The sequence below is a fragment of the Setaria viridis genome, chromosome 3 (assembly GCF_005286985.2).
Source record: "Setaria viridis chromosome 3, Setaria_viridis_v4.0, whole genome shotgun sequence".
Taxonomy (NCBI): domain Eukaryota; kingdom Viridiplantae; phylum Streptophyta; class Magnoliopsida; order Poales; family Poaceae; genus Setaria; species Setaria viridis.
The window spans coordinates 20574974-20601590 of NC_048265.2; the positions used below are offsets into that span (position 1 = coordinate 20574974).

The following is a 26617-nucleotide window of genomic DNA, read 5'->3' on the forward strand; positions in this document are numbered from 1 at the left end:
GAGCAAGCCACGGAAAATTAACCGGCCACGCAACTTCACCGACTTGGTTACGTAGATGCAGCGACGCAAAACACGCTAATGCAGATCGGGTACTGCATCGTGCAGATTCGAAGTGATTAATGGTGGTAAACTGGCGAAACTAACATCAATGAAGTTACCATTTTGTTTTTCAACCGGACAACGCAAAACAGAGCATTGCTTAGCAGAGCAGAGCCCTGTGCCGCTGTGCCATGGCAAATCGCCAAATCCGGTTGGTCGCAAAAAAAAAATCAAAAAAAATAGCCAAATCCGGTGCGGGTGAGAATAATTTCAGGAAGTTTTTTGTAGTTCTAGCCGTAGTCGTTTTCGTTCACGTAATAGCATCGATTCACCATCTTAGCGAGCCTAGCGTCGTGTAAAGGCTGTAGTTCTCTTCTTGTTTCAGAGCATGAAAGACGAAGTGAGACTTCGAATCAACTGATAGTGCCGACTTTAAACAGATATCCCAGAAAAGTAGTGTTTGCTTGTTAGATGGAAGGCTGCAACTTCAGAATGCAGTCCAGGTTCTCCTCAGCACTCTTCACAGTCGTTTGCTGCACCAGGGAAAATCTTTACAAAGTGATCGAGCAGTACACCAGAAGGTCAAAGCCAACTCAAATCAAAGCTCCAGCGCGACAGAAATGGGAATCAGGTGGATCCTGGTTTTTGGGTCAGTCATAAAAAACTTCGAATTCGTCTTAAATTTATAAGTCGAGGCTGAGGGTAACTTCAATGGCAACGCAAACTAAAGCGTGGTTAAACTTTTGCCGAGAGCTCACGATGCATTGTGCTTTGCTTTGTGCCACGGAGCAGCACTTCAGTTCTGCAAGTCCATCTCTGACAGCAACTCTAATAGCTTGACAGTTATGCACAGCTTCTCCGAGGGACTAAAGGTTGAGCATTGAGTCCTCAACTCAGCCACACCCCAGATTAATTTTCTTTCTGAAACTCTCAGCCTAATTTTTACCATAAGTTCAGTATATTTTACTTCACATCCATGGAAACAAGTATACACTGAGAAATATAGAGCCCATTTGTTACAGATACGTATACTTGTAATAATTGCTAGTTCTATTGCGTTCACAATCTGCTGCTATAAGTATACATGACGAGAAATCAGCATGAGTCACCAAATAACTGAAGATGGAGGACCTGAATTGCAGATAACCAAGAATACTTGCAACAGTGAGTAGAGTAGCAAGGGCTTATAGAATTTAAAGCTGTGACTTCAGAGTTCATTTCAGGTTCTTGTTAAACCAGTCGATTGTGTCCCCCAGTGCTTCCTCAGCACTCTTCACGGCAGCCGGATCATCATGGTTGTATCTCACGCTCCACCCATGCGCCACACCAGGGAAAATCTTCACAAAGTGAGCAACCTGTTGACCATAAAAGCAAAAGCAATTCAGGATCAAAAGTTACACAGAAGCAATAATACCAGCTAGAAAAGAATCAAACGCATGGCTGAAATGATTTGGAAGGAGCCCAGGATGCTAGTGCATATACACGAGTGGCATGGTTTAGCACTAGAATAATTTAATTTTGGCTGATTCTGTAACTCTATTAAATGGTCTAGCTTGTCAATTAAGCTGCTGAAGGTGAGTACTTACTCGTGAGTTTGCTAAAAGGACCTGCTCGAATTGCTTGACTAATTCTGGTGGAGCAGTATGGTCAAACTCGGCTCCAAGTATCGAAATTGGGCACTTGACCTCTGATGTTAAATAGCAAGTAATATAGTTAGTTTTTGAGTCATATGCAATAGAATTATAGATAAGTGTTAAAGAGTATCTCCAAAATTAAAGAGAAATAAGATTGACCTTTGATATCATCAACGGCAATAGGCCCAGGGTGCAATACTACAGCAGCATGGATTTCATGAGCTTTTGCCAACTCCACAACAACAACTCCTGAATGTGAGAAAGCAAAATGCTCAGCAGCCAAAACTTTAAAATTTTAAGTTCACAACTAAATAAGCACCGTACAAACAAAAGATGGTACTTACCGCCCCAGCAGTAGCCTGCAGCCCCAACAGAAGACACTCCCTTCTCCTTGAGAGCAGCAATAACAGGTTTTGCCTCTTCAAACCCTTTTTTCTAGCAAAAGATACATATTTTTGCTATGACTTTGTTCCAGAAATAATTTAAACAAAAAAAAGAGATGCGAAAAAACCACTGCACAATAATTCCTACACAATTCATATTGTGCTTGAAGAGATGTGTAGATATATCATGTTAACCATTGTAACCAAGATTCATATATATATGTTGCGTGTGTGCGCGCCTACTTAAATCTAAAAACTTCCAAAGCATGCTAGAAATTAGAATCAGTGAACTTTAGCACCCAATTGATTTTGAACTTGATGGGAATTTTTCATATTTCTCACTTAACAGTGAGGGCATGCAATTAAGAAAACTTTAGTCAATAAGAGGCATCCTAAGCAGATTATTGTGACTGTGCAGTAACAGACAGAACCAAACTACCCCGTACTGTACATGTTATTGGGAAGTCATCAGTTATTGTATTGCCATTCTTCGCTACCTTTTTCACTCTTTTTTCTTATTATTATCTCAACTTGGTTTCTCACTTGCATAGAAACCAAATACTTCTGCTAGGGAAAAAATGAAAAAGGTGTCCCCTAATATTTACAGATTCACAAAATGGCCAGGGGAAAACAAACCGGAGAATGTGACTTTATCCACACAGGTAGAGGCCTCTCAGCGTTCTCAGGTGTGTAAGGATCTCCATGTAGGAAATCTGGTACCACAACAAAGTAACCAGACAAAGCAACCTTGTCGGCTATCTTCCTTCATGAGATAAGTGATTCGATTACTCGAGATAAGCAATTATAGATTACTATCAAGGTCCATTTATCACTGAAACTTATTAGTGCATAGAAAAAACTTGGAAGTACTGCAGACTTTAGAACTACACTTTAAAGAGGCCATAGGACATTATGAAACTTTAGTGACCAGATTTAAGAACCAGGTTCAAGTTTAGCACAGTAACAAACTGCGTGGCATCCAGTCCCCAGTCTGTGAAAACATTCAGATGAAAATCATTTATCCAAAGTGCACGGATTGTATAAATGGTTGGTTCACAAAGTAGAGAATGAGGAATATCCGATTATCCGAATATGTAGTAGTCACAGTGATGATTTTCCACAGACAAGTAGTAGAACACGGTGAATGACCACCCAAAGACACATATTGTAGAAAATCAGAGTAAAACTATTTGCAACTAACCTAGCAATTTTACAGATCTCCAGAGGCACGGACCTTTGCAAAAACCACAGATATAACGAACATAAAAACAAAAGGTCAACCGTCGGTTGGCACAGAAATTCATACCTCAGATTCGGTGATTGGAACCCTGCAAAAGGAGAAGCGCTGTCATTTGCAACTCGTTCCTATCCCGACCAAAAGAATCGGAGGCCATAGAGCAGGAGATCGATTGATTTTGAAGTGGGGGATCAGAGAGGAGCAGTTGCCCATCATCTCAAAAAACAGAGGAGCAATTACCGAAGATATCGGAGATGAGGATGACGGCTGCCTTGGACTCGTCGGAGCCGGCGACGTAGGCCTTGAGCCCGCCGAAGCTGTCGACGACCTTGCCCTCCCCGCCGGTGGGGTTCAGCGCCGGAGGGTTGTCGCAGCACTGCGAACCTGCCATGATGCTGAGCCGAGGCTGGCGTGCGTGGAATGGAAGCGACAAGATCACAAGACGGCCGTAGTGGAAGCCAGTGTAAATGGAAATGGAGACAGCGAGAGGTGGGACTTGGGAGAGAGAGCCAGAGCCAGACAACGACATGATTGACCAGCTGGCATGTTATTCATTTCGCGCGAGTACGTGACAACTGACAAGTGACGTATGATCTCGCGCATGAAATATATTTTTTAACACAATTCAGAAAAACAGTCAGTGTTATGGACGCATATCGCCGTCGTGATTTACCTCGTTTTATTACGGATTCAGCACAACCAGTCTACAGCGAATGTGTACGGGCATAAAGACTGAGAACTCCAATTATCCGACGGCGCAAGCCCTAAAACAACAGATAAACCCACAATGCTCGAACAATGAGCGCACTGGGATGTGCTTTATTACAAGGCGGGATGGAACTGCAGAGTTCATTTCAGGTTCTTGTTAAACCAATCGATCATGTCCGCCAGGGCTTCCTCAGCACTTTTCACGGCAGCTGCATCATCGTGGCTGTACCGCACGCTCCATCCATGAGACACACCAGGGAAAACCTTGACAAAGTGACCAACCTGTAGAGAACATAAGGTGAAAACCAATTCAAGATCAGAAGCTCCAATGAATTATAACGCATATCAGCATCTAGAGAAGAATCAATGAAAATTAATGACAAATGTGTCCAGCATGATTTGGAAGGAGTCTGTGAAGGTAGTAGCACATTTGCACAAATGACACGTTTGGCACTAGAATAATTATAATTTGGCTGATTCCTGTAACTCAAGCAAATGCGGATTAAGTTGCTTAAAATGAGAACTTACCCCTGATTTCGCAGAAAGGACCTGCTCGAATTGCTTGACTAATTCTGGTGGGGACATTTTGTCAACCTCAGCTCCCAGTATAGAAATAGGGCACTTGACCTCTGATGAAGTATCACAGAGTTAACAAATGAACCATTTGCAATAGAACAATGTTTGTGCATCTCCAGAATTCAAAGAAAGAATCTTGACCTTTCATATCATCAACGCTAACAAACGAAGGGTGCAACAGTACAGCAGCCTGGATCTCCTGAGCTTTTGACAACTCCACAACAACCTTCGCTGAATGTGAGGGAAGAAAGAAAAAGCTCAGTGGGCCAAAACTTCAGATGTCAATATGACTATTACAGAACCACATGAGCATTGAAAAATGCTACTTACCACCCCAGCAATAACCTGCAGCTCCAATAGCAGACACTCCCTGCTCCTTTAGAGCAGCAATAACTGGTTTTGCATCTTCAAACCCTTTTTCCTAGCAAAGAAATACCTTCTTTGTTGATGAAATTTGTGCAGCAAAAGAAAGAAAGGAAAGAAACCAATATGTAACAGTTCCAATCCAATACATGCTTTTGCAAGAAATAGGGTAAGAGAAAATAAGGATATGACATTACAGAGCTGATTAGACATACTGACATAGCCTTCCTAACTAGTGTAATATAACTTGTGTCCTATACTCCTATCATCATATAAACATACGAAATAGTCAGTCAACCTACAGATTTTGAACCAGAGATGAAAATCTCATAGCACCAGAAAGAATGTATTGTCAATTTGTCATTGAAAAGTTACTAAGCATGTAGGCAATCTTAGTTTTAGTCACCATTTATATGAAAAGAGGCATCCTCGGCACTCTATTGGTAGGCAATAACATTAGAGACAGCAATTTCAAGGTTCCAAGAGAGCTTCACTCATAAAAAATTGGAGAGAGAATCGCTGTCATTAGAAAGTCATCTTATATATCATGACATAAAGATATTTACTCTTACGGGTTAGAAACATTCTCTAATTACCTATTACTTTCTTCATTATCATCTTAATTTGATTTCTCATTTGAATCAGCATAAATAGAAACAAGGTACACAAAATATTTGCAGAAATAGTTCAGAAAAGGGGCTGGGGCAACAAACCGGAGCATGCGACTTTAGCCACTCATGTATGGGCTTCTCATTCTCAGGTATGTAAGCATCCCCATGAAAGAAATCTGGCACCACAACAAAGTATCCTGATAAAGCAACCTTGTCGGCTATCTTCCTTCATGAGATAAGGTAAACATTACTATCAGATATTTGTTTATAAGTGATGCTCAATGATTATATCAACTTTGGTAGTATTTAAGAGGTCACAACCAGAGGCCACCATTGAACTTTAGTACTGGCATTTGGAAACAACTTTAAAATACCCAACACAGTAACAGCACGCATGGTCGTCCAGTCCCAAAGTTTGTGAATCACATTCCAATGATCCATTTGTCAAAATTCACAGGAAAATGCACATATATAATACTCCCTCCACTCAACTTTAAATGGTATTTTCAAAAACGAATTTAGCTTTCTTGCAGTTCTTTTTTTTTCTTTTTGCAGTCCAAAACATCATATAATGATGACCGAGGTAGTTTACCAGTAGGCTTATATAAGCAAGCTGTTTACTACTCCCTCCGTTTCAAATTGCATGTCGTTTTAGCTTTTCTAGATACATAGTGTTTGCTATATATTAAAAGCCAAAACGACTTCCAAATTAGGAGTAGTAGAGAACTAGGTATAGGTACGGTTTCTATGATTTACAGGACCTTTCTCCATATCGTTTTTTTCCTAAAAGGTTTTTTTTTTGTTGAAAAGGATTTCTCCATCTCGTGGCAACGAATTTCCACACCGAACCAGCAGGAGATGGTGACTTGAGGACCCACTGCCATAAACCTGAATCCTAAATAAATAACGCCAACTTGACCGCAGCACCAAGCAAGAGGATACAACCACTCCAGCACAAAATTTCCACTCTGCAACCACTCCAGCACAAAATTTCCAGTCTTGATATCACATATATCCCCCAAAAAACTCCACCAAGATCCATCTCCACCTATCCTGGTGATTCTACAGAACTATCGATGCACAGAGTTTTGCCCCCAAAAAAAATAAGAAGAAGAAAATAATGAGCGCAAAAGGAAACCCAGTATCACTTCATCACTTCTCACAATGATTCATACCTCAGATTCGGCGCTTCGAACCCTGCAAGAGGAGGAGGACCAACACTTGTTACTCGTCACGATCCCAAGCGAAAGATCCGGGGAGCGAGCCGGATTCGAAGGGGGCATGGAAAGGAAGCAATCAAGTACCGAAGACGTCGGCGATGAGGACGACGGCGGCCTTGGAGTCCTCGGCGCCGGCGACGTACGCCTTGAGCCCGCCGAAGCTGTCCACGACCTTCCCCGCCCCGCCGGCCGGGTCCAGCGCCGGCGGGTTCTCGCAGCACTGAGAGCTCGCCATTCCTCTCTCTGTCCACTCTGTCGGAATATGGTGGTGGGCTGAGGCAAAGATGGGCGCAGCAGAAGGGACGAGACGGGAGCAACGGACGGGGGATGGTATAAATGGGGGACACGTAGAGAGAGTGCCGTGATCGCGTGGGTTTTTCCATCGAGGGATGGCGAGCGCTGAGCGGCGATTCGAGATTCCAAATTGCGTGGGGAACGAGCGGAGGGGGCCCGGCCGGCCGGCCGGCCGGCGGGGAGACCGGGAGATGAGAAGGTTCGAGACTGCTGGGGGTTTCGGTCGCGGCGGAAGGGTCCAGTAGGCTAATGATGGCCTATCGTACCCGAGGTCAGGAATCTACGGGAGGACGTGGCCGGGTCCTGCGCCGATGGAGGAGGGGGCGGAAGTGTGCAGTTGCCAGTCCATCTGTTTGGATACCGGGTAAGTACATTGCTGCACGTCAGCGGTCTTACAGGTCGTCTCATGCAGTGCCACGTAGGATTTTTGATGATGTGGAGGAGAGAGCGAGGAGAGAGAAAGAGGTCGTTGCTTCACGAAACAACCACTTATGAGCTAAATTGTAGGACTACGAGATAACTTAACAATCATTGTACGAGTTATTGTTGCCATGCAACTTATAATATTTTATTTTTCTTATGCATAAATTAAGGAATTATGTACCACTACCAGACAACTTACATGACAACCTATTGTACATGTTACCTGTTGAATTGTCTCAAGATTACGTGTCAATGCATGAGACCGCCTATTAGACGACACTAATGTACTTGCCCTTATAAGTATTGAATGAGATGGACATTATCATGTTTGTCCCTAATCATGGAGAGAGAGGGAGGGCAACTAGGCATTCAATGAGGGCAAGAGGTGTAAAATGCATCTTTTAGTCCCCATAAGCAACTCTTGTGTTGCTTATGGGCTAAAAATAAGCAGCCCCATAAGCAACCTCATAAGCAAGGGTGTTTGGTATTTTTAGGCTAAAAGTTGCTTATTTTAGTTGCTTATGCATAAGCAACTCAAACCAAACACCCCCTAATGACACGATGCGTATTCGCAATCCGCCCTCGATCAGGGATCACCGTTCACCAGCATCACCGCGCTAGAGGGTATTTGATACTAGGTGCTAAACTTTAGCAGTGTCACATTGAATGTTCGGATGCTAATTAGGAGGACTAAACATGAGCTAATTACAAAACTAATTACACATATGGAGTCTAATTCGCGAGACGAATCTATTAAGGCTAATTAATCCATCATTAGCAAATGGTTACTGTAGCACCACATTGTCAAATCATAGACTAATTAGGCTTAATATATTCGTCTCGCGAATTAGACTCCATCTGTGCAATTAGTTTTATAATTAGTTTATATTTAATACTCCTAATTAGTATTTAAACATATGATGTGACGGGTGCTAAAGCACCCTGAAGCCAAACAGGCTCACAATACGCGGAGGAATTACCGCAGCAAATCAACCGGGGTTGGATCAGCAGTGATGTCACCTACTCACCGTGCTGTTGCCCCTTCCGAAGTTCCGAGAGAGGATCTGGTGCTCGCTGTTGTGCAGTTGTCGGCGGCTCGATGCGTTCCTGTTCTCAACGGCTGTCTCACTCACAGTGCACAGATGTTTGTTGGGCTCAAGTAGGAGGGGAAAGAATGTATCCGCAGCCGGTGTTCACTCGGCAGCCCATTCCCTCCCTCCCGGGCGTCAAGTATTCGGCCCGCCCCTACCTCATTTGCACCGCGGCCCAATCCTCCTCTTCGCTAGAGGCCCGTTCCCAATGCTTGTTTTTTTGCTTGGTAGTGTAGTGTGTGTTGGTTTGGCGATGGAAGATCTCTTTCTGTCACATGGATAAATTGATTATCTGTGGGCTTCTGAGCCTTTTCAGCCATCCCATCTCTTCTTGTTGCACAAATGTTCAAGAGCCCAGAGAGCTCATGAGCAGAAGAAAGAGAGATTATTTCTATTTTCATCTTATATCTTTAAAGTAGTTCATCCAAAAAAAAATGGTAGAGCACACCGTACGCTTTCGCCAATATAATCACGATGCACTACTTGCGATCATGCCTTTGCAAGCCCAGGAGAAGAGGGGAGCTCTATACATTAAGGAAACCCTGTAACGCGCTTTGTGGATGGCCAGCCCCAGTCTTGGATACCATTGTACCAGCCACGGCCAAGACTATGAGGTCTTGTTGGCGCACTGAGAGGAGCTCATGAAGATGACGTGCTCCAGGGCCGGTCTGAGTGGCGTGGAGGAGCAGGACATGGACGGCTTGGCGATGGGGATCAGCGACTGCACCACGTCCGTCATCAGCGGCCGGTACTCCGCCTTCGTCTGGATGCACATCGCGGCGATGGCGGCGACCTGCATCGTATCCATTTTTGTTGCCCATTTGCATTTGTATCAGTGGATTTGGAGAGCGCGCGGCTTTGGTAAATCGTTAGAATAGATTGACTATGGAGGAGAATAACAGGCTAAGCAGAGCAGAAACGGGACCTGGATCAGATCCTTGAGGGCAAACTGGCCTTTCAGGGCAGGGTCCACCATCTGCGCGAGCTTCTGGCGATCCGTGAGTCGTGGAAGGGCCTGTCGAGACGGGAAGAAAACACTCGTTCAGTCAAACATGAAACACACAGCCTAGTGTACGTGCAGTACAGTGGTAGGTTGTTATATTGATTCAGAGCGTCCTCCCATCCGTCATCCTAAATCATCATTTCGTGCATGATTGCTGAACTGAACGATCAGACAGTAAGCAGTGGTGGTGACGCACTGACCCATGAGACCAGGACGTGCTGGCCGGGCGGCCGCTGCGTGTCGACCGGCACCCGGCCGGTGAGCAGCTCCAGGAGCACGACCCCGTAGCTGTACACGTCCGACTTGGTCGTCAGCTTTCCCGTCGATGCGTACCTGCAAGCAATCCGCGATCAATCCATCGATGACAAAACTAGTGACCTATAGAGCGAAAAGCAAGCAGGGGGGGCACGCGTACTCTGGGGCGAGGTAGCCGGTGGTGCCGATCACGCGGGTGACGACCTGGCCGTCGGCCTTGTTGGAGCCGACCTTGGCCATGCCGAAGTCGGAGACGCGGGCGCGGTAGTTGTGGTCGAGCAGGACGTTGCTGCAGTTGAAGTCGCGGTGGATCACGGCGGGGGTGCTGTGCTCGTGCAGGAACTCGAGCGCGCGCGCGCAGTCCAGCGCGATGCCCAGCCGCGTCTGCCAGTCCAGCGGCTGCCGCGGCGGGAGGCCTCCGGCCGCCGTGGCCGGCCGGGGCGGCGGGTGGAGGTGGCTCCGGAGGCTGCCGTTGGGCATGAACTCGAACACCAGCAGCCGGTGGCTCTGGTCGGCGCAGTAGCCCAGCAGCCCCACCAGGTACGGCGACTCCATCCGGCTCAGCAGGTCCACCTGCATTGCATTTTTGCAGTTAGTTTCTTTTCAGTTATTGGTATTACTGCTGCAACCAACAATGAGATCGCCAAGTCAAGTTCGGTTTGCAGGGTACACAAGGACTGTACTGTGCTCCATCTGGGTTCCAGGAAATGTGAAAGCTAAGCAAAAGCAATGCAGCCAGCATCGCGCGTCGACAGACCCACACAGCACATGCACGGGTTAATTTCGTCCCCGATCCAACTCGATCACCGGCTCGACCTCATCTCAGCTCTCAAAGCAGGTGAGCCATGCGGCCGTGCCGGTGTCAACTGGTACGGTACCTGAGATATCCTTAATGGCTGGATGAACCCACTGTGCTTCCATGGCATGCATTAGCACACAACGTATTGGCTTTGCGTGCATCTGCCATGATCTGTGGCCGCCGGGCTTTATTGCTGGCACTGGTGAACGTGTGATCGAGAAACTGGACCATGTCAGGCAACCAAACGGACAGATCGATGTGTGCAGTGCAGCCGTGCAGGTGTCGGGCTCTCGGACACGGCTAGTGTTGGTGGATCCTACTCGGCTACTCCTACTCTGCGAGATGTTTGGGTCAAAATGACCGGGCCGAACGAGCAGGGCCAGCAGCGGTCCACGGCCACCCTGGTGCGAATGCGTTGCCGGCAGATCCCAGTCCCACGCAGGGTACACAAACGTCTCTGTTGACGATCTGCAGCTGTTTGCAACGTCGCGCCCATCTCTGAACGAGTCTACTACTCGGAAAGTCTTGAGACAAGCTTACGCCACCGGAAACGCAAGCAAACAACAGCACAGTAAATCAAGCTGCCATCCGCGGCTCCTAGTACATGGCCCTAAACAGCGAACGTGATAGCGTTTGATGGCTCATTAGGAATATGAAATGCAAGGCCAAAGGTAGTTTGGCCCATGGCACCCAATGATTGCCCAGCGTAAGCTTCCAAAGGTCCTAGACCCAAACCTAGATTACGCTCGTGACATTGGTCCCGTGCCCACACATCGTGAAAGCCTAATGGCCGAGCCGGGACGCAACGAACACTATTCGTTAGCGCACACGCCGCGCGTGACGCGCCCAACCAGAAGACCACGGAACCGGTCGCCGTACGCACGCCCTGCCGGCCGCAGGGCGCTTCAGTGCTGCGCCCCGGAACGGCGTGCTGGTGCAGGCAAGCAGCGGCACCGTACCCGACAGGATCGGGATCGGCGTGGCTCACGCGCCTCCCGCCCGCCGAACGGCCGCGACCAACCGGAGCCAGGGCCAGGGCCTCACCCACCGCGAAACGCAAGCTCTCCTCGGAAGCGAGCAAGCTTTTTCCCGTGCCTCGGCAAGCTGGTCGCGCGTCCGCCAAGGCATCCGCGCGCAACGGACGAGCCCGACCCCATCGGCTTCGGTCATGCGCCCGGCTAGAGACGAGATGAAACAGTCTGTCACCGGAGGCGGCTCGCACTCGCGGTCACGCTCACGCACGAACGCTCTGGCCTTTCCACCACTGACGCACCGAAGCGAGCGAGCGGGCAGGCGGGCGCAGTTAATTGCCTTCCTTCCAGGTTACGTCCCGGCGCCACGCCACGCCACGCCACACCGCCCGCCCCAACGGCTGATCCCAGGCGGCACCAACCGCTGGGGCTCGAACTACCCGTACCCGCTGCGCTGCTCTGCTCTGCTCGCGGCGGCAACGGGTAATAAGGTTGGTGCGCCGTGCGCGACGCGGAGGGCGACGGAGGTGGACGTACACGTACGTGCACATGGACGGTGGCGTGAGCCGACGGCGACGTGTGTGTGCGGCGTGCGTGCGCGCGCGCTAGCTGGGGCGGGGCGGGGGTGTGTGGTGCGGTGGGGTTGCTTGGGTTACCTCGATGCGGAACTCGCGCTCGCCCTGGCGCCGATGGTCGAGCCGCAGGCGCTTGATGGCGGCAGGGGTGCCGTCGGCGAGCCGGCCGCGGAAGACCGCGCCGGACGCGCCCCGCCCCACCACGTTGGCCTCGCTGAACCCGTCCGTCGCGCGCTCCAGCTCCCGGTACGTGAACACCTGCGCGCCCCGGCTCCGCGGCGCCGCCGCCGAGAAGCCCAGCCGCCCGGCGTATATGCACCCGACGCCTGCGCACACCGCCGCCGCGGCAGAGGACCGAAATGAAAGAGACGAGCCATCAGAATTCAGCACCAAGATAATGCAAGGGACATGCTGATTACACGCATGACTCGCTCGCTCGCTCGCTCGCATCGGGGTTTTCAGCTACTTACCGGCGGCGGCGTAGCCGCACCTGGCGTTATGGCTGCCGCAGCTGGACGTGGGCGCGCCGGGCTTGTCGTCGCCGTTGCAGCTGCCGCCGGCGTCCACCTTCCGCGGCCTCGCGCGGCGGGTCACCACCAGGATGACGGCCACGGCGACAAGCAGCACGAGGCCTATCGCCAGCGCCGAGACGGGAAGTATGGTGAACAGGGGGTTCACCCGCCCGCCTCCACCGTCGTTCCGGCGGGGCGCCGGCCACGGGGAGGGCTGCCACGGCGCGAGGCGCGCGTCCGCGAGGTCCTCCGCGGCGAGAGGTGACGGCGCCGGCGGTGGAGAAGGCGGGGAGAACGCATCGTCCGCCATCATATCCCGGCGGCCCTCCAGGACGGCCCGGCCGGGTACGTAGCCGGGACAGGTTCGTGGAGACAGCGCGCGTGCACAGGGAGATAAGGAAAGGCAACGAGCGTACAGATATACATATACTCTCGATCGCTAGCTACAAGGGGGTGGCTGCAGTGAGAGAAGAGAATTGGCCATTAGCGTAGAGTAGAAACTCTCCGAATCTACTGGACAGTAGCTGTTGTTTGGTTTTACTCAGACCTGAGCAGGTATTCCCTGCGCTGCTGCAGACCCTGCAGTGCACGCAGAGGAATGTACTAATGGAACAGCACCAGCTGCTACTTGTACCCGGCGGCTACACCCCGCGTCTTCCAACGAACTGGGGGGCGGCAGCACTGGCATCGGTCGGCGCTCGGCATTCACCAGTCACCGTGGCGTCCATGTGACAGGCCGGTAGAAGTGTAGAACTTGGTCTAGATTCTCCGTAGGTCTCAGTTCGGTTTTAACGCCGTGGCTACGCTGTCTGATGGCAACGATCGCGCTCTCGGACGGTTTCTTCCGTTGTCATGGAACGAAATGGACCACGCAGCGAGACACTCGAACTGATGATGCCCGATGCCAAAACTCGCAGGTAAAACTAGGTGGGTAAGTGGGTTCGTCCTCTGACGGTAGATGCGACCATGTGTACGGCGCGCGATGGCTTTTGCACTAGCATATAATGCAGCCAGCCTCCGCGGCACGGCGAGCTACCGCGAGACAAGTCAACCGGGTGGGAAAATCTCAAATCCGGGCGGGGGCAAGGCGCCAAAACGGCCGAGATCACATGCGGCCCCCGTCACCGTCTCGTGACTCGTGGGCTTCGTCCGCTTGCGCTCGCGAGCGCGCGCCGTGGCCTTGCGGACTTGCACTCTTGGAGGGAAGAAGAAAACACGCTGGTCCAGCAGGAGGGTGGTAAAGTAGAGAGCGTCCTGGTATTCCCTGCAGATTCTTGTAGCCAGGTGGGAATTTTGTACAGGTTCGCGGCGAGTACACAGCGCACGGGGGGATACCAGAACTGAACTGGTCGCTGCATTCCATCGGCGCGAAACTCGAGGCAGGCTGTTCTTGGGATTTGAGTGAATTTTGCACCGGATCTGTTTAGACGCATCATCCTGCATTGAAACAGAAATGTCTGAATATCTAGCCGGGCGCCGTGGTTGGAAGGACACATCTTTGGTGGGTGTAACGCAGTGGCGCTCCGAGCGTTGTACGGGAAATGTTTCGCAAGTAAATTAAAGGCGTGCATGCGTATTTCGTGCAAGAAAACACCTTTTTGAGCTCTGCTTTGCTATCGTGTTTGGTAGATCTGTGTGAGGGTTACAGAGAAATAAATGGTGCTTCACAGTTAATCGGAGACTCGGAGTACCTGCGAGCAACAAGTACGTGCACACATTATTACACACAGACCTCGCAATCTCGCACTGTCCCAGCCTCTCAAACTTCTGAAAATTCTAGTGCCCAGCATATACCACCAGGACCCTACGCGTGTGTGGTTAGTGGTATTGTTTATCTGATTATCTCACACTACTATGCTTTTTTAAAAAAAAATCAACTGGTACTACGCTACTCATGCTCATGATTTGGTTCCTCGCCTCGCTGAGCAAGGAGAGATGACCCAGCAAAGGATAGGCTCCTTCTCTGGTTTCCTCGCCGATCGATTTGCTCTCTTGCCTCTCCATCCTCTGTCCACAAGAGATGGAGCATATCATTTCGATGGGATTCAGCCATCTCCTCAAGGTCCGACAGCCGAGAGAGGCAAGCAGATACAACAGGTAGAGGTAGCGTAGTGCAAAATCCTACTACAGTCACACGACAAAACGGCCATGGAGCTTTTCTTTTTTTTTAAAAAAAAAGAAGAACCGAGAGAGGCAAGCAGATACAACAGGTAGAGGTAGCGTAGTGCAAAATCCTACTACAGTCACACGACAAAACGGCCATGGAGCTTTTCTTTTTTTTTTAAAAAAAAGAAGAAGAAGAACGGCCATGGAGCTCAAAACATACTTTTTGAGTTTTAGGTCCTGTTTGGCACAACTCCACTCCTAAACTCTAGCAACTCCATCAAAAAATTCAACCAAACACCCCAACTCCAAAACTCCATGGAGTTGCCAACTCCATGGAGCTGTAGTGCAAATGGAAGTGGAGTTTTGGAGCACCTCTTTTGCTACTCCAGAAACCACTCTTTTGAACCTCCTCGTGGAGTTGGTGGATAATTACCCACCAATGCCACTGGTTACATAGAAAAAACGGTTCGTTCTATTTTCCTCCGAGACTCCACGTGCTCGTCTCCACCGGTACTCCACCGCGCTAGCGCTGCCCGTCGCTCCCGCCGCCGGCCGCCCACACCGCCGCTCGCCCCCACCGCCGCCTGCCCAAGCCCCGCCGCCGGCCGCCCACACCGCCGCCCGCCCGAGCCCCGCCGCCGGCCGCACCTCCCGCCGCCGGCAGCACCACCCACCTGTTGGTGCCTTCCCCTCCTCTTCCTTCGGGTGACCAGTGGGCAACGACAGAGAGAGGAAAAAGAAAGGAGGAAGAAAGGAGGGGGAGAGGATGACAAGTGGGGCCTGAATTGGGGGCAACAATGGCAATTAACACTGAAATTGATTTTTTTGGAGCTGAGAGTACCCATCTAGCCAAACACCCCATTTTATTTCTGGAGTTTTGGAGTGGAGCTGACTCTACCAGGAGTTTTGGAGTAGAGCAGCTCCACCCAGAGCTGGAGCCATGCCAAACAGGACCTTAATTTTGGTTTCTTCCTGGATGTGGAGTAGAGCTCGTGGAAGTCGCTCACGTTGGCTCGTTGAGGCGCTGTGTCAACGAGGATTGGCCGCACGGGTTCCTTGCTCGCTTGCTGGGCAAAGCGAGGAAAACTGCTGTCCTGCCAAACACGGTTCTTTGATATGTGAGCTGAATCAGTGCCTAGCAAGGAAACGAGCGAATGCCATTTGCCAAACACGGTTCCTTGGCTAACGACTCATTTTTGAGTAAAGAAATTTTAAATAAAAAGGTAGGTAAATTCAAAAGAAAAGGAAAAATCCCTATGCATGTTGTTTAGATTATAGGATGACATCATAGGATTTTAGAGTATAAGAAAGTTTCATGTAAATTACAGAGGAGTTCTAGCATGGGATCACATCTCATTCTTCCGACTACTTTAGGAGTTTTCAATTTATAGATACTCTCTTTTCTTTCACTCCCTTTTTTTAAAACACACTACAGATGTAGCCAGTCTCAGTGGACAATTTCATTACACGGTTACTAAGACTAAGAACTTGATAATTATGCCAGTTGAGTGTCATGGGGATGAAAATCATCTCTCTTCTGATGAAACTCCCTCTCATAATGATTTTGCCAAGTCAGCAATTTTATTGATGTGCAACAAATTTAATGCTCATGAAACTCCCATTAAAACTAGCCTTATATACGCGCATACACTCAATCTTGGAACGTTCTCCTACAAGCACTTCCAAGAAGTTGGGTTGGAAAATCTTAAGATTGAAAAGTACCGCAAGTACCTATCTGTCGACGAGCTTGCACATAGCGCTGAAAGAATAGCCATTAATTCTTGAAATAAACCTTAGAAAAATATGAGCGATCCGTCATAAGTAACTAACTAGCTGAATATGCTCGATCCGCCTCTCTTGCTAGTGACATGTGACTATGAGATAGGTAATGTGGGTAATTTATGTGTTTCCACTTCCACAATATTCGAGGGTTTAAGCTTCAATCATGAGCCTTACCTATTTCTCTTGTTCGAGAATTCTATATTTAAAACGGCCTAAAACTAGCGAATGGCATGAAATAATTACATATCAATCATGACGAAACCTCTTTCTAAGTTGGTTTAAGCTTATTCATCACCGTGTAGTCTTGCCAGCTAATAAATTATAAGAGATGTGCATCCTTGTAGTAAATTTTAAGATATGCGCATACATGTTAGGTGACGTTCATGGATAATTTTGTGGCCTACAGCTAATTAAAATTGCCTATCACTGCTGTCTCCTTTAATTTTCTCATATTCTAACATAATACTTTACTTTTATCTGGTTACGATATACTATGGATTAGTTTGTTTTTTTCTTACCCTTTCATAGTTTTTCCTTTTGCATCATACCTATATGTATGCGTGATTTGCATGCATTATTCAATTGAAATCTTACCTAGATGCATATATACATGTGGTATGCATGATAATACTGATTATGCACGTATATTCGAGTTAGTTTTCTCCTATTAACAATGGAAGAAATGTTTTTAGCGAAACCCGTTATATACATATGCGCTCACACGTGGGTGCACTTTATCCCTGAGGGATAAGCATACCCACGGGTCCCCACCGATCAGGATACTGGTTCCTGATAGGTGGGCCCGCCCGACCACGCCGTGCGGGTCAATGCATGAAGATATATGAAGCACAAGTCTGAAGGCCGGACGAACGGATTATGCCCGGATATCACGAGATACTTGTGGTAAACCGACTCAGATTGTTTTCCATGTAACAACTGACTAGGATTAGATCCTATCCGATTGTAATCCTAGGTCATCAGCCTATATAAGGCAGCCAGGGGCGTCCCCCGAGGGTAACGCACCTCAACTCATCCCACCTCACGTTGACTCTTCGCATCCCATGCCAGCAATACAATCCACCAAAACACAGGACATAGGACATTACTCTCTGGAGGCCCAAACCTGTCTAAACCTTGCACCCCTGTGTTACCATTCGAGCTCTTGATCTCATGATCTCCCCCGCCTACAAATCTACCACCTGGGTAACCCCCTGGTGGACTATCAATCACTAAATCCGACGGTTGGCACGCCAGGTAGGGGTGATCGTGAGATCCTCCCCAGCGAGCTCGATGGCATCCCGCCCCGGCGTCATTTTCCCCGAGAGCATGAAGGACTTTCTCGCCAATCCGATCCAACTTCGCTTTGGGAGCATGCCGGTGGACTTCGACTCCACCGCCTACATCGCCGACTCGGTGTCCACCGCCAGCTTGGCATCCGTCGGACTTGCATCGACGGAGCAAGACCTTCACCCGAGGATCATCATGTCGCTTGCCCTGCAGGTCAGCGATCTCTCGCTCAGAGAGGATCTAACGTATCATCGCGGCAACCCGCCCACCTACACTCTCCGATCTAATTGCAGGGCTAGATCGCATTAGCAACACCATTGCTGACTGCATCAACCTCTCCGAGATGGCACTTCGCCTCGAAAGGTTGGCGCAGGGCTCTTCCCGTGCCCCTTTTGGCATCAAGACCTCGGCTACCGTGTTTTTCGAAAAACTCGTGCAGTCTTTCCAGATCTAATCTGATGACCCACCTGAACCCACCCAATTTTCGGACTGTGGCGAATATCCAACACCTTCGGCGCTTCTACCCTTACAACCTAAAAGATATGTACTCTCTTTACATTTTTATATTGAATAAATAAAACCTCAAAGGTTCTTTGCGTACCTACTACCTTTTCGCTTTCTTATCCGAGCTCTTAATCACGCTCAGGGGTTGTCTGACCTGTTCGACATACCATAACCTCGCCTTTACGCTCGAGGGCTTCCCTCGCTACGTGCCGACCTCTAGGTCCCAACTTTTCTCCTACCCCTCTTAAGGTTGTGCGACTAACTCATGTGGACGGCGTCCTAGCATGTGAAACCTAGACAACCTTACGTTCGCCCCCTCTACAAGCTCGAGATTCGCTCTCAGTAGAGTGCTAGCCAGGAAAGGCTAGATGCTTAGCAGCTACAGGCCTAGGCCACACGGTGTCCTGTCAAACATACCAAGGGAGGGAAGAAGTTTTGCCTTTACATGAGTTAATCAACAAATTTTCTTACCCCACGACACAGATTGATACATTTTACAGTTTTTTCGTTACATGTCCAGTTCCTTAACTACGTCCTCCACGGCATGTTGATATTGCTCGGCCAGCTCCGGGAGATTACCAGCATCAAAGTCTCGGCAACGCCCGTTCTGACGCGCTCCACGGCCAGCCGGGGGAAGTGTGTCGTCAGAAGTGCCATGACATTCTTGGCGCACTTCACAGTACTGACTTGGCGCATTCTTTGACTCGGCCACAAACCAAGCTAAGTCATATATTCATTTAAATATTTTATGGCTTCCGTATATCTCCACATGACTCAATTTTTCTATGTCTCCGTGACTTTTGCCGACCACCTTGGTCACACCTCCGACTGCTTATACAGCTTGGTCCATCCACTACACGAGCAGTTGGGGGTTGCGCCCTATGAGTGCCCAGCGCACGCTCTTTTTTTTCCGCACAGTTCTGATTGCTTTGCAGCTTGTCCGTCTCTTTTAACGGTTGCTAAAGTACATGGGTAGCACACGCTTTAATTCGTGAAACCTCGACTCATTTTGTGATGCCCTGTCTACAAACTCGAGATCCGCTCTCAACAAACTACTAGCTAAGCAAGGCTGGTGCTTAAACATAACAGGCTAACTACCTAAGGAAATTACATGGCCCACAAGAGCAGGACGCGCAAGGATTTATTTATACGCCGAATAAAACTTCGAGCTATTTAATTATTAAATGTTCTACAATATGCTTACATAATATTTGCATTCTACTTTTACAGCTCAGAAACTACTTGGCGTGCTTCCTGCCACCTAGCCGACCTCCCAGGTTCGGGGGCTAGGAGCGGGAGGCGACTTGGAGTGCTTCTGCGGCTCGTTTGGCTCCCAAGCTTGGGGGCTGAGCGCCTATTCCAAGTTAGCGTGCCTCCTTGGCTTCGCCAGTCCTCGCGCTTGAGGGTTGGACGCTATAGTGGATCACTTTTACGACAGAAACAATACATCAGATTCTTGTCATTGGACCAATTACTTTAATTGCTTCAATGCTCGGGGGCTACTCCATATGGAGTCGACTTGCGATGCCCTCCATGTGCTTCCCTTCGATCTACATGATGCCAGACATCCTGGAGCTCGGCAGTCGCATAGCAATGCGCCTTTGGCCATACGCCTGTGAAAGCTTCAATTTTTCTTTCTTTTTTGAGTTGCAGCCTCTCCATCACTATGACGACACCGCCACTTCAGTCGAGTACATTACAAGCTTCATTGCGCATCTGTCAGGCTATAGTTCGACTCCACATTGCTCGGGGGCTTGAGGGATAAGGTGTGGCGGAACCGTCCAACTTAAACTGGTTTAAATGCGCCTAATTGCTACCGACGCAGCAATTATTCGAAACGCATTTAAAACGGTATAAATCCGGTCGTCCGTCGAGTGTTCCTAGGACTCCTCGAAAGATCCACGTTGTGTTTCATAGCCATACATCAGGATAATATCCGCGATGGGATAATATCAACAAATATTACATTTTTACATACATATAGAAGGTACGAGTTATTTACAGAACATAGATTGAAGCAAACTTAGCAGTGCAGTGTTAGACAGAGTTCTAAGAATTAAACATAAACAGTTCAGGAGGAGATGAGCGTTTAAAAACTTCTTCTTAAGGGTATTGTGAGACTCATAACAATACCCTAGGGCTTCGGGGCTTCCTCCTCTGTAGACTCCTGCGGAGCTTCTGAAAGATAACCACAAGGGATAACCCTAAGTACGGGGTACTCAGCAAGTCTTACCCGACTAACCAATATAATAGCTTTCTTGGAAAGTGTATGCTAGCCTTTTTGGTGTACTTGGCTAATACAACTTTTGCCGAAAAGCTTACTACAAGTGATGCCTTAGTTTTATCTTTTATTTGGGTTAAGTTATTACCTAACCATTCTAAATGATGAGCAGAAGGTAAAAGCAACAGTAGATGTTAAGTCATACATCAAATATTAGCACAAAGATATATATATCATGAATTTAAACTACAATGCTCAACAATGATCAAGTGCATTCATAACCGAGAATTGCGGCGATCCGGATCCATTTACATCCTGCAGGAGAGTACCCTGATCACCAGCTTTATACGACTGTCCAGGTCGTACATAACAACCTTTTGATTAGCAAAATCAATGATTGGGAATAAGACTACCCGGACCCAGGGATGCACCCCCACATGGGACCCCACGTCTGGCCCGATCACCATGTGAGTTTCAGGCTACACCCCCGCCAATCTCCAGCACGTCAAGCGCGGGTACGAAGTATTCCCGATCATAGAGTTTACTAACCTACCGGGCTTTACTGGTCCCATACCCAGTAAGTGATCAGATGCTTATCACTTGATCAAAGGTTAAGACAACGAATCGGGCCTTAACCAAATTAATCTAGCAGACAGAACTACATCTCTAGCTTCTGTCCGCTTCTCTATTTCCAAATCATCTCCTCATAAAAAGCATGTATGACTCAAAAGTTTTCCTTAAGGTTGGTAAACCAAGTATGTAAGCAAGTAAGCAATTCTAGACTTGGGTATCTTCTAAGGTTTGAACAAGTGGCAAAGATGTCCTTAAAACAAGGCATGATCATACACAAGAATAGGTTTCAAGCAACTCCTAGACTTAGTGCATACATATAGCAAATAACCAATAATTGGACACATGCGATAATGACTCCAAAATAGATAGGTATAAATGCACCGAGGCTTGCCTTGTTCGCTTAAAAGGTTAGTATTCTCTGACGGGTTGGCTTCACAGGGGACTAATTCAAAGACTTCTTCGAACTCCGAAGATCCTTCTGAAAATTCCAAATAATCTCCTTCTGGTGCTTCAGGATCTATAGCACAATACATGCAGGGGTTAGGAATGCAAAATTTTGAATAACAGACTATATAACTTTCCTTCATGATAAAGTTGCAAGCCAACAAGGACTATACAATTTATCATGATAAAGTTGCAAGTCAACACACAAAAACCCAAGAAGATTAGCCTTCAATTTTATTTTCTTACTTAACCCTACTTAAGGCTTTTTCTTTTATTTTTAGAAAAAGTTATAATTAACTTCTAACTTGAAAACCTAATTTCCTATGAGTTAAGAATAATTTGTGATTAAGAAAATGTTATTCCGTATTTTATACATTTTATAAATATTAAGTATTTATTTAATTACCTTAAAAGGAAGGCATTAAATAAATACCCAAATTTTTATTATTTTTCTAGGGTGTAAAAATTTTAATGCATAAAGGAAAATAAAACAAGCCTAACAAAATTGGTTTCACTAATTTTGGACACTCCTAGAAATTTTTGTGATTTAAATGGTGAAATTCGGATTTAAACTAATTATTCTACAAAGGAAATCTAATTTTCCCGAAAAACACCCGGAAAAACTTTTCTTACGCGGCTCCAACCTACCCTCTCGCACGCGCGCTGGGCCCCACGGCGCGGACCCACTCTTCCCTGTTCCACGTACCCGCCGGCCTCTTTCTCTTCCTAACGGGCCCTTTGGGCCGCTTTCTTTTTCTTTCCCTTTCTCCGGTCCGACACCGGCCCACGGCCCTCTTTTTCTTTTTCTCTTTCTTTTGCGAGCGCGGCCTGCTTCCCACTGGGCCTCCGGCCCTTTTTCTTTCTTCGGTTAACTGCGCGCGCGCTCCTGGGCTTCAAGGCCGCGGCCCACTGGCCTCCGCGCCCCGCCGACCGACCACTTTCTCCCTCTCTTCCTCACTGATGCGCGGGCCCAAGGCTCCAGCGCCTTCTTCTTCCTCCCGCCAAAACGCGCGCGCGACAGGGGGCGGCGCGACTCGCCGGCCGGCGCCCCACCGGCGGCGAAGCTAGGTCAGGACAGCACCTCTACACCTTCATGCACTCGTGCGCGGCAACAGCTCCTCGGGAGATGGCCAGAGCCATTCCCTCCACGGCGGCGGGCGGCGACACCTTCGGCCGGTCGCGACTACTCACGACGACGGCACAAACTACTCGAACAACTACTCTTACACCATCCTGGCATCCTAGGGACTTGCCTACGACTACTCAAGAAAGAAGAGAACCGGCGCAAGGTGGTGCTCACCGTGAGCGGGAGGCGCGGCGACGGCGGACAGAAGCGGCGGCGGTTCAAGGCGTGCCGACGAAGAAGCTAGGCAACAAGCTGCTAGGGTTGCTGGTGGGATGTGGGCGGAGGTGTTGACGGAGGGAATCGACGGGAGGTGCGGTGTGGCGGTGGAATTTTACTCGGCGACGGTGTTTGACAGAGAAGGCGGCGGCGGTAAGAAAAAGACGGCGGTGAAACGGCGGCGCGGGAGCGGTAATTATACAAACGACTTACCGCACGCATGGTTGCCACCGTGGTCTACCCATAGGCTTGCGTGGTGAGGAGGTGGCCTAGCCGTTGCGCTGGTGAGCGACCGACGACGGCGGCGGCGACACGTCCTGCCTGCTCTGTCATCGCCTCCCCCCTTTTCTTTTAACGCCCGAAACTTCAGAGCTCTACCACGGTCGATTCCAAATCCGACGGTCCCCAAGTTGCTTAAACAAAGTTGGAGATAAACTTGAACCCTTCACTTTTTATTTTGGCTCTGACCCGAGATAAGCATCAAACATAGCTGAATTTTGAATTGTTTCTCGTGTTTGCCTGAACTTGACTGAAATCGGCATTCAGTTCGTCAGTAACATAACAGTGATATTTGCCTTACTTTGTGATTGAATTTTGTGATCCAAATCCTTCTTTTCCAGTGCAACTTCTTCCCAAATGTGTTCTATAACATCCCAAGGTTCCATTTTGCTCATGAACATGTACACCTCTTGATCTACATCTCCCTGAAATCAAATCCAAAGTCGGCCATCCACTGTCAATTTCAGACTTAGTTGTTTCAGTGATGCTGTTTAAAGTGATAAGATGCCGACTTTAGGCCTTTATTTGAAATAGCTCCCTCTGCTATTCTTGATCAACAACACCCAAATCTTGTAGTCCAAGGTCCATACTTTAATATGGTGTAGTTGTTCTAATTCACTTATTTGAAAAATTTATCAGAATTCAATTTCTAAAATGGACTCTGAGGCTGTTTTTCTGAATTTCTGTTTTCAGACGAGGAACAGTAACTTCAGTTTTCCATTTTCTTTCTTCAATTCCTTTGAGATATTTTGGACCAGTTTGGCTCCAATTTCTTGATCCTTAAGTTCTAGTTACTCTTACACTTGTATTCCACATTTTTGCCGAATTTTCCTGAATTTCAAATTCAAAATCCAAATTTCGGTCAAATTTGATCCGAATTTGATTTTCGGCCAATTTCGTTTTCTTTTCTTCTTGACTTGCTTCCAACTTTTCAAAGTCACTTTTAATGACTGAAATGGCAGCTGTTACATAAGGGTACCCACGGGTCCCCATGGATCAGGATACTAGTTGGCCCTGACAGGTGGGCTCGCTCGACCATGCCATGCGGGCCAAGTCATGAAGATACATGGAGCACAAGTCCGGAGGCCGGGCAAACGAATTCTGCCGAATATCACGGGCTACTTGTTGTAAACCGACTCAGATTGCTTTCCATGTAGCAACCGACTAGGATTAGATCCTATCCGATTGTAATCCTAGGCCATCAGCCTATATAAGGCAGCCAGGAGCGCCCCCCGAGGGTAACGCACCTCAACTCATCCCACCTCACGTTAACTCTTCGCATCCCATACCAGCAATACAATCCACCAGAACACACGACGTAGGGCATTACTCTCTGGAGGTCCGAACCTGTCTAAACCTTGCGCCCCTGTGTTACCATTCGAGCTCTTAGTCTCACAATCTCCCCCGCCTACAAATCTACCACCTGGATAACCCCCTGGTGGACTGTCGGTCACTAAATCCGACAATCCCTATGAATCATGTGCATGCACAACCTATCCTATGAGCACCAATAAAGAGACTAGATCAAGATATCTTGAGATTTACAAAATCACCATAAGCATCTCATTGTCGACCAGCACCTCTCCTATCATTGGAAGAATGTTGTCATTAATTCATCAAATAACTCCAAGAAAAATGTGAGAACCTCCGCTAATTCTAAGATACGAATCTGGGTAAGCCCATGACAACCACAAGGGATATGTCATAGAATTAGGTAATACAAAAGTATATGTAGGTGTACTTTGGGATACTTTTAACATTGCCAAATGTAGTTAATTAGATGCATATTTATGGGATCACTTTAGTCTGTTTTCAAAAACACTATAGGTGGATAATTTTGATGTAAATTTAGGAGTTACTATATATTATTTATATAAGGTCATTACTTGATGCTTTAGATGAGGAGTTATATAGTTATTTTTTATAGTGGTGGATGTTGGTAATTATTTTAGGAAATATAATCGATTGATGGTTGTTATTGTAGAAGAACAAACTACACAGATGATCCTCAAACTTCAAACTTGTTCGTGGATGACACCTAGCTCCTCGAACTAGCAATTTGCAGATCTAGGTCCCTAAATTTACTAAGTGGTTCACTCAAGATTCAATGTATGTATTCAACTTCAATATGCCTACTTGGCCTCCATGTGGAATCCATATCATTTAATTTTTTTCAACTTGTCATACATATAATTTTTTTTTCCAAATAACAACCAATGAAAAAAATACATCACGACATGTATGCCATATGCTAACTTCTTTCTTATTTTCTCTGTCGATGGTCGGGAAGAGAGCTCCAAGTCACTCCTGATGGGTGGAGTAAGAGAGATGGCCATATTTCTATAGGTAATCATGTGTTAGTTGTTGATATTTAGTGCTCAAGTGATATAACAAGTTTAAGTAACGTCCCAAACAAGTTTGAAGACCGGAGATACACTTTACCAAAACTACTAACGAGCTTAATGATGGATGATGTGTAGCTCAAAGAAATAGAAGTTGAACCTACAAGTGGAAATGATGATGATTGACTTTGTAGACATTGACTATGATATTTAAGATGGAGATGATCACCTTTTTTGGAGAAATATGGATGGAGGTGTGATTGATGAAGATGCTGCCAAAGGCAAAAAATTGAAAGCTGCGAAAAGATATCTGTAGTAAACTCAAATGATAGGCTGCGGGTTAGAGAATGTTGACAATGGGGATGGAACTTTCTACATATGAGGAATGATTGCAGCTTCTAAATTTAGATGATGAAGGACTAAGTAGTAAGAGGTTTAAAGGTTTTAGGTAACAGGACTAGGAGAATTTTACATTCATGGTGGGCAAACACTTGAAACAGATGAGGTCCTGAGGAAAGCAATAATTGAATGCAATATTTGGGATAGAGTAGCTATCTTAATGCGTATTGTGCAGAAGGATGCCTATGGGCTAGCACGATAGATGGTACTTACGGAATTGGGTAGGGACGGGGGAGGCTAGGGGTTCGAAGGGAAGGCTTGATGTCTGCGGAAGGAAGGGGTGAAGGGGGTAAGGAGAAAGTAGGAGTTCATCTCAACGACCCAAATGCATTAATCACCAACAACATCAAAAACCTACCAAATCTAGGATGAACATGCCACGCTTGATCTAATCCCACGTGTAGCTAATTTGGACGCCGAGTATTTAGAGCGTGTTTGGGACTGCTCCGCTCCAGAAAAAATAGCTCCACTCCACCAACTTCACCTTTTTTTAGCTCCACTCCACCAACTCTAGGAAAATAGGGAGCTATGAACCTGTTTGGCTAATGGTGTAAACTCCAGCTCTAGAAATTGTAAGAATCGTTGGAAATAGTCTTTCTCACCCTTGGTTGGGGTTGGTGTTTTTTGTGCGAGCTACGGTACCC

At 47.5% G+C, this 26617-nt stretch overlaps 3 protein-coding genes across 3 annotated transcripts; all 3 read right to left on the reverse strand.

Moving 5' to 3' along the window:
• Positions 1-978: 978 nt before the first annotated feature.
• LOC117848297 (endo-1,3;1,4-beta-D-glucanase) lies at positions 979-3684 on the reverse strand. The gene is made up of 7 exons (XM_034729642.1): positions 3534-3684; positions 3363-3384; positions 2693-2819; positions 2018-2108; positions 1833-1922; positions 1626-1726; positions 979-1394 (listed from the first exon to the last, which is right to left on the reverse strand). Exons 1-7 carry the CDS (start codon positions 3682-3684, stop codon positions 1254-1256), a joined length of 723 nt encoding a protein of 240 aa, XP_034585533.1. The 3' UTR covers positions 979-1253.
• A 252-nt stretch (positions 3685-3936) lies between these two features.
• On the reverse strand, positions 3937-7249 carry LOC117848298 (endo-1,3;1,4-beta-D-glucanase). The gene is made up of 7 exons (XM_034729643.2): positions 6856-7249; positions 6727-6748; positions 5654-5777; positions 4908-4998; positions 4719-4808; positions 4530-4630; positions 3937-4283 (listed from the first exon to the last, which is right to left on the reverse strand). The coding sequence occupies exons 1-7, from the start codon at positions 7004-7006 to the stop codon at positions 4143-4145; spliced, it is 720 nt and encodes a 239-aa protein (XP_034585534.1). The 5' UTR covers positions 7007-7249; the 3' UTR covers positions 3937-4142.
• Positions 7250-8945: 1696 nt separating this feature from the next.
• On the reverse strand, positions 8946-13294 carry LOC117848295 (probable serine/threonine-protein kinase PBL7). Its single transcript, XM_034729641.2, has 6 exons — positions 12653-13294; positions 12264-12508; positions 9998-10410; positions 9783-9915; positions 9505-9594; positions 8946-9372 (listed from the first exon to the last, which is right to left on the reverse strand). Exons 1-6 carry the CDS (start codon positions 13005-13007, stop codon positions 9187-9189), a joined length of 1422 nt encoding a protein of 473 aa, XP_034585532.1. The 5' UTR covers positions 13008-13294; the 3' UTR covers positions 8946-9186.
• Between the last annotated feature and the right edge of the window lie 13323 nt (positions 13295-26617).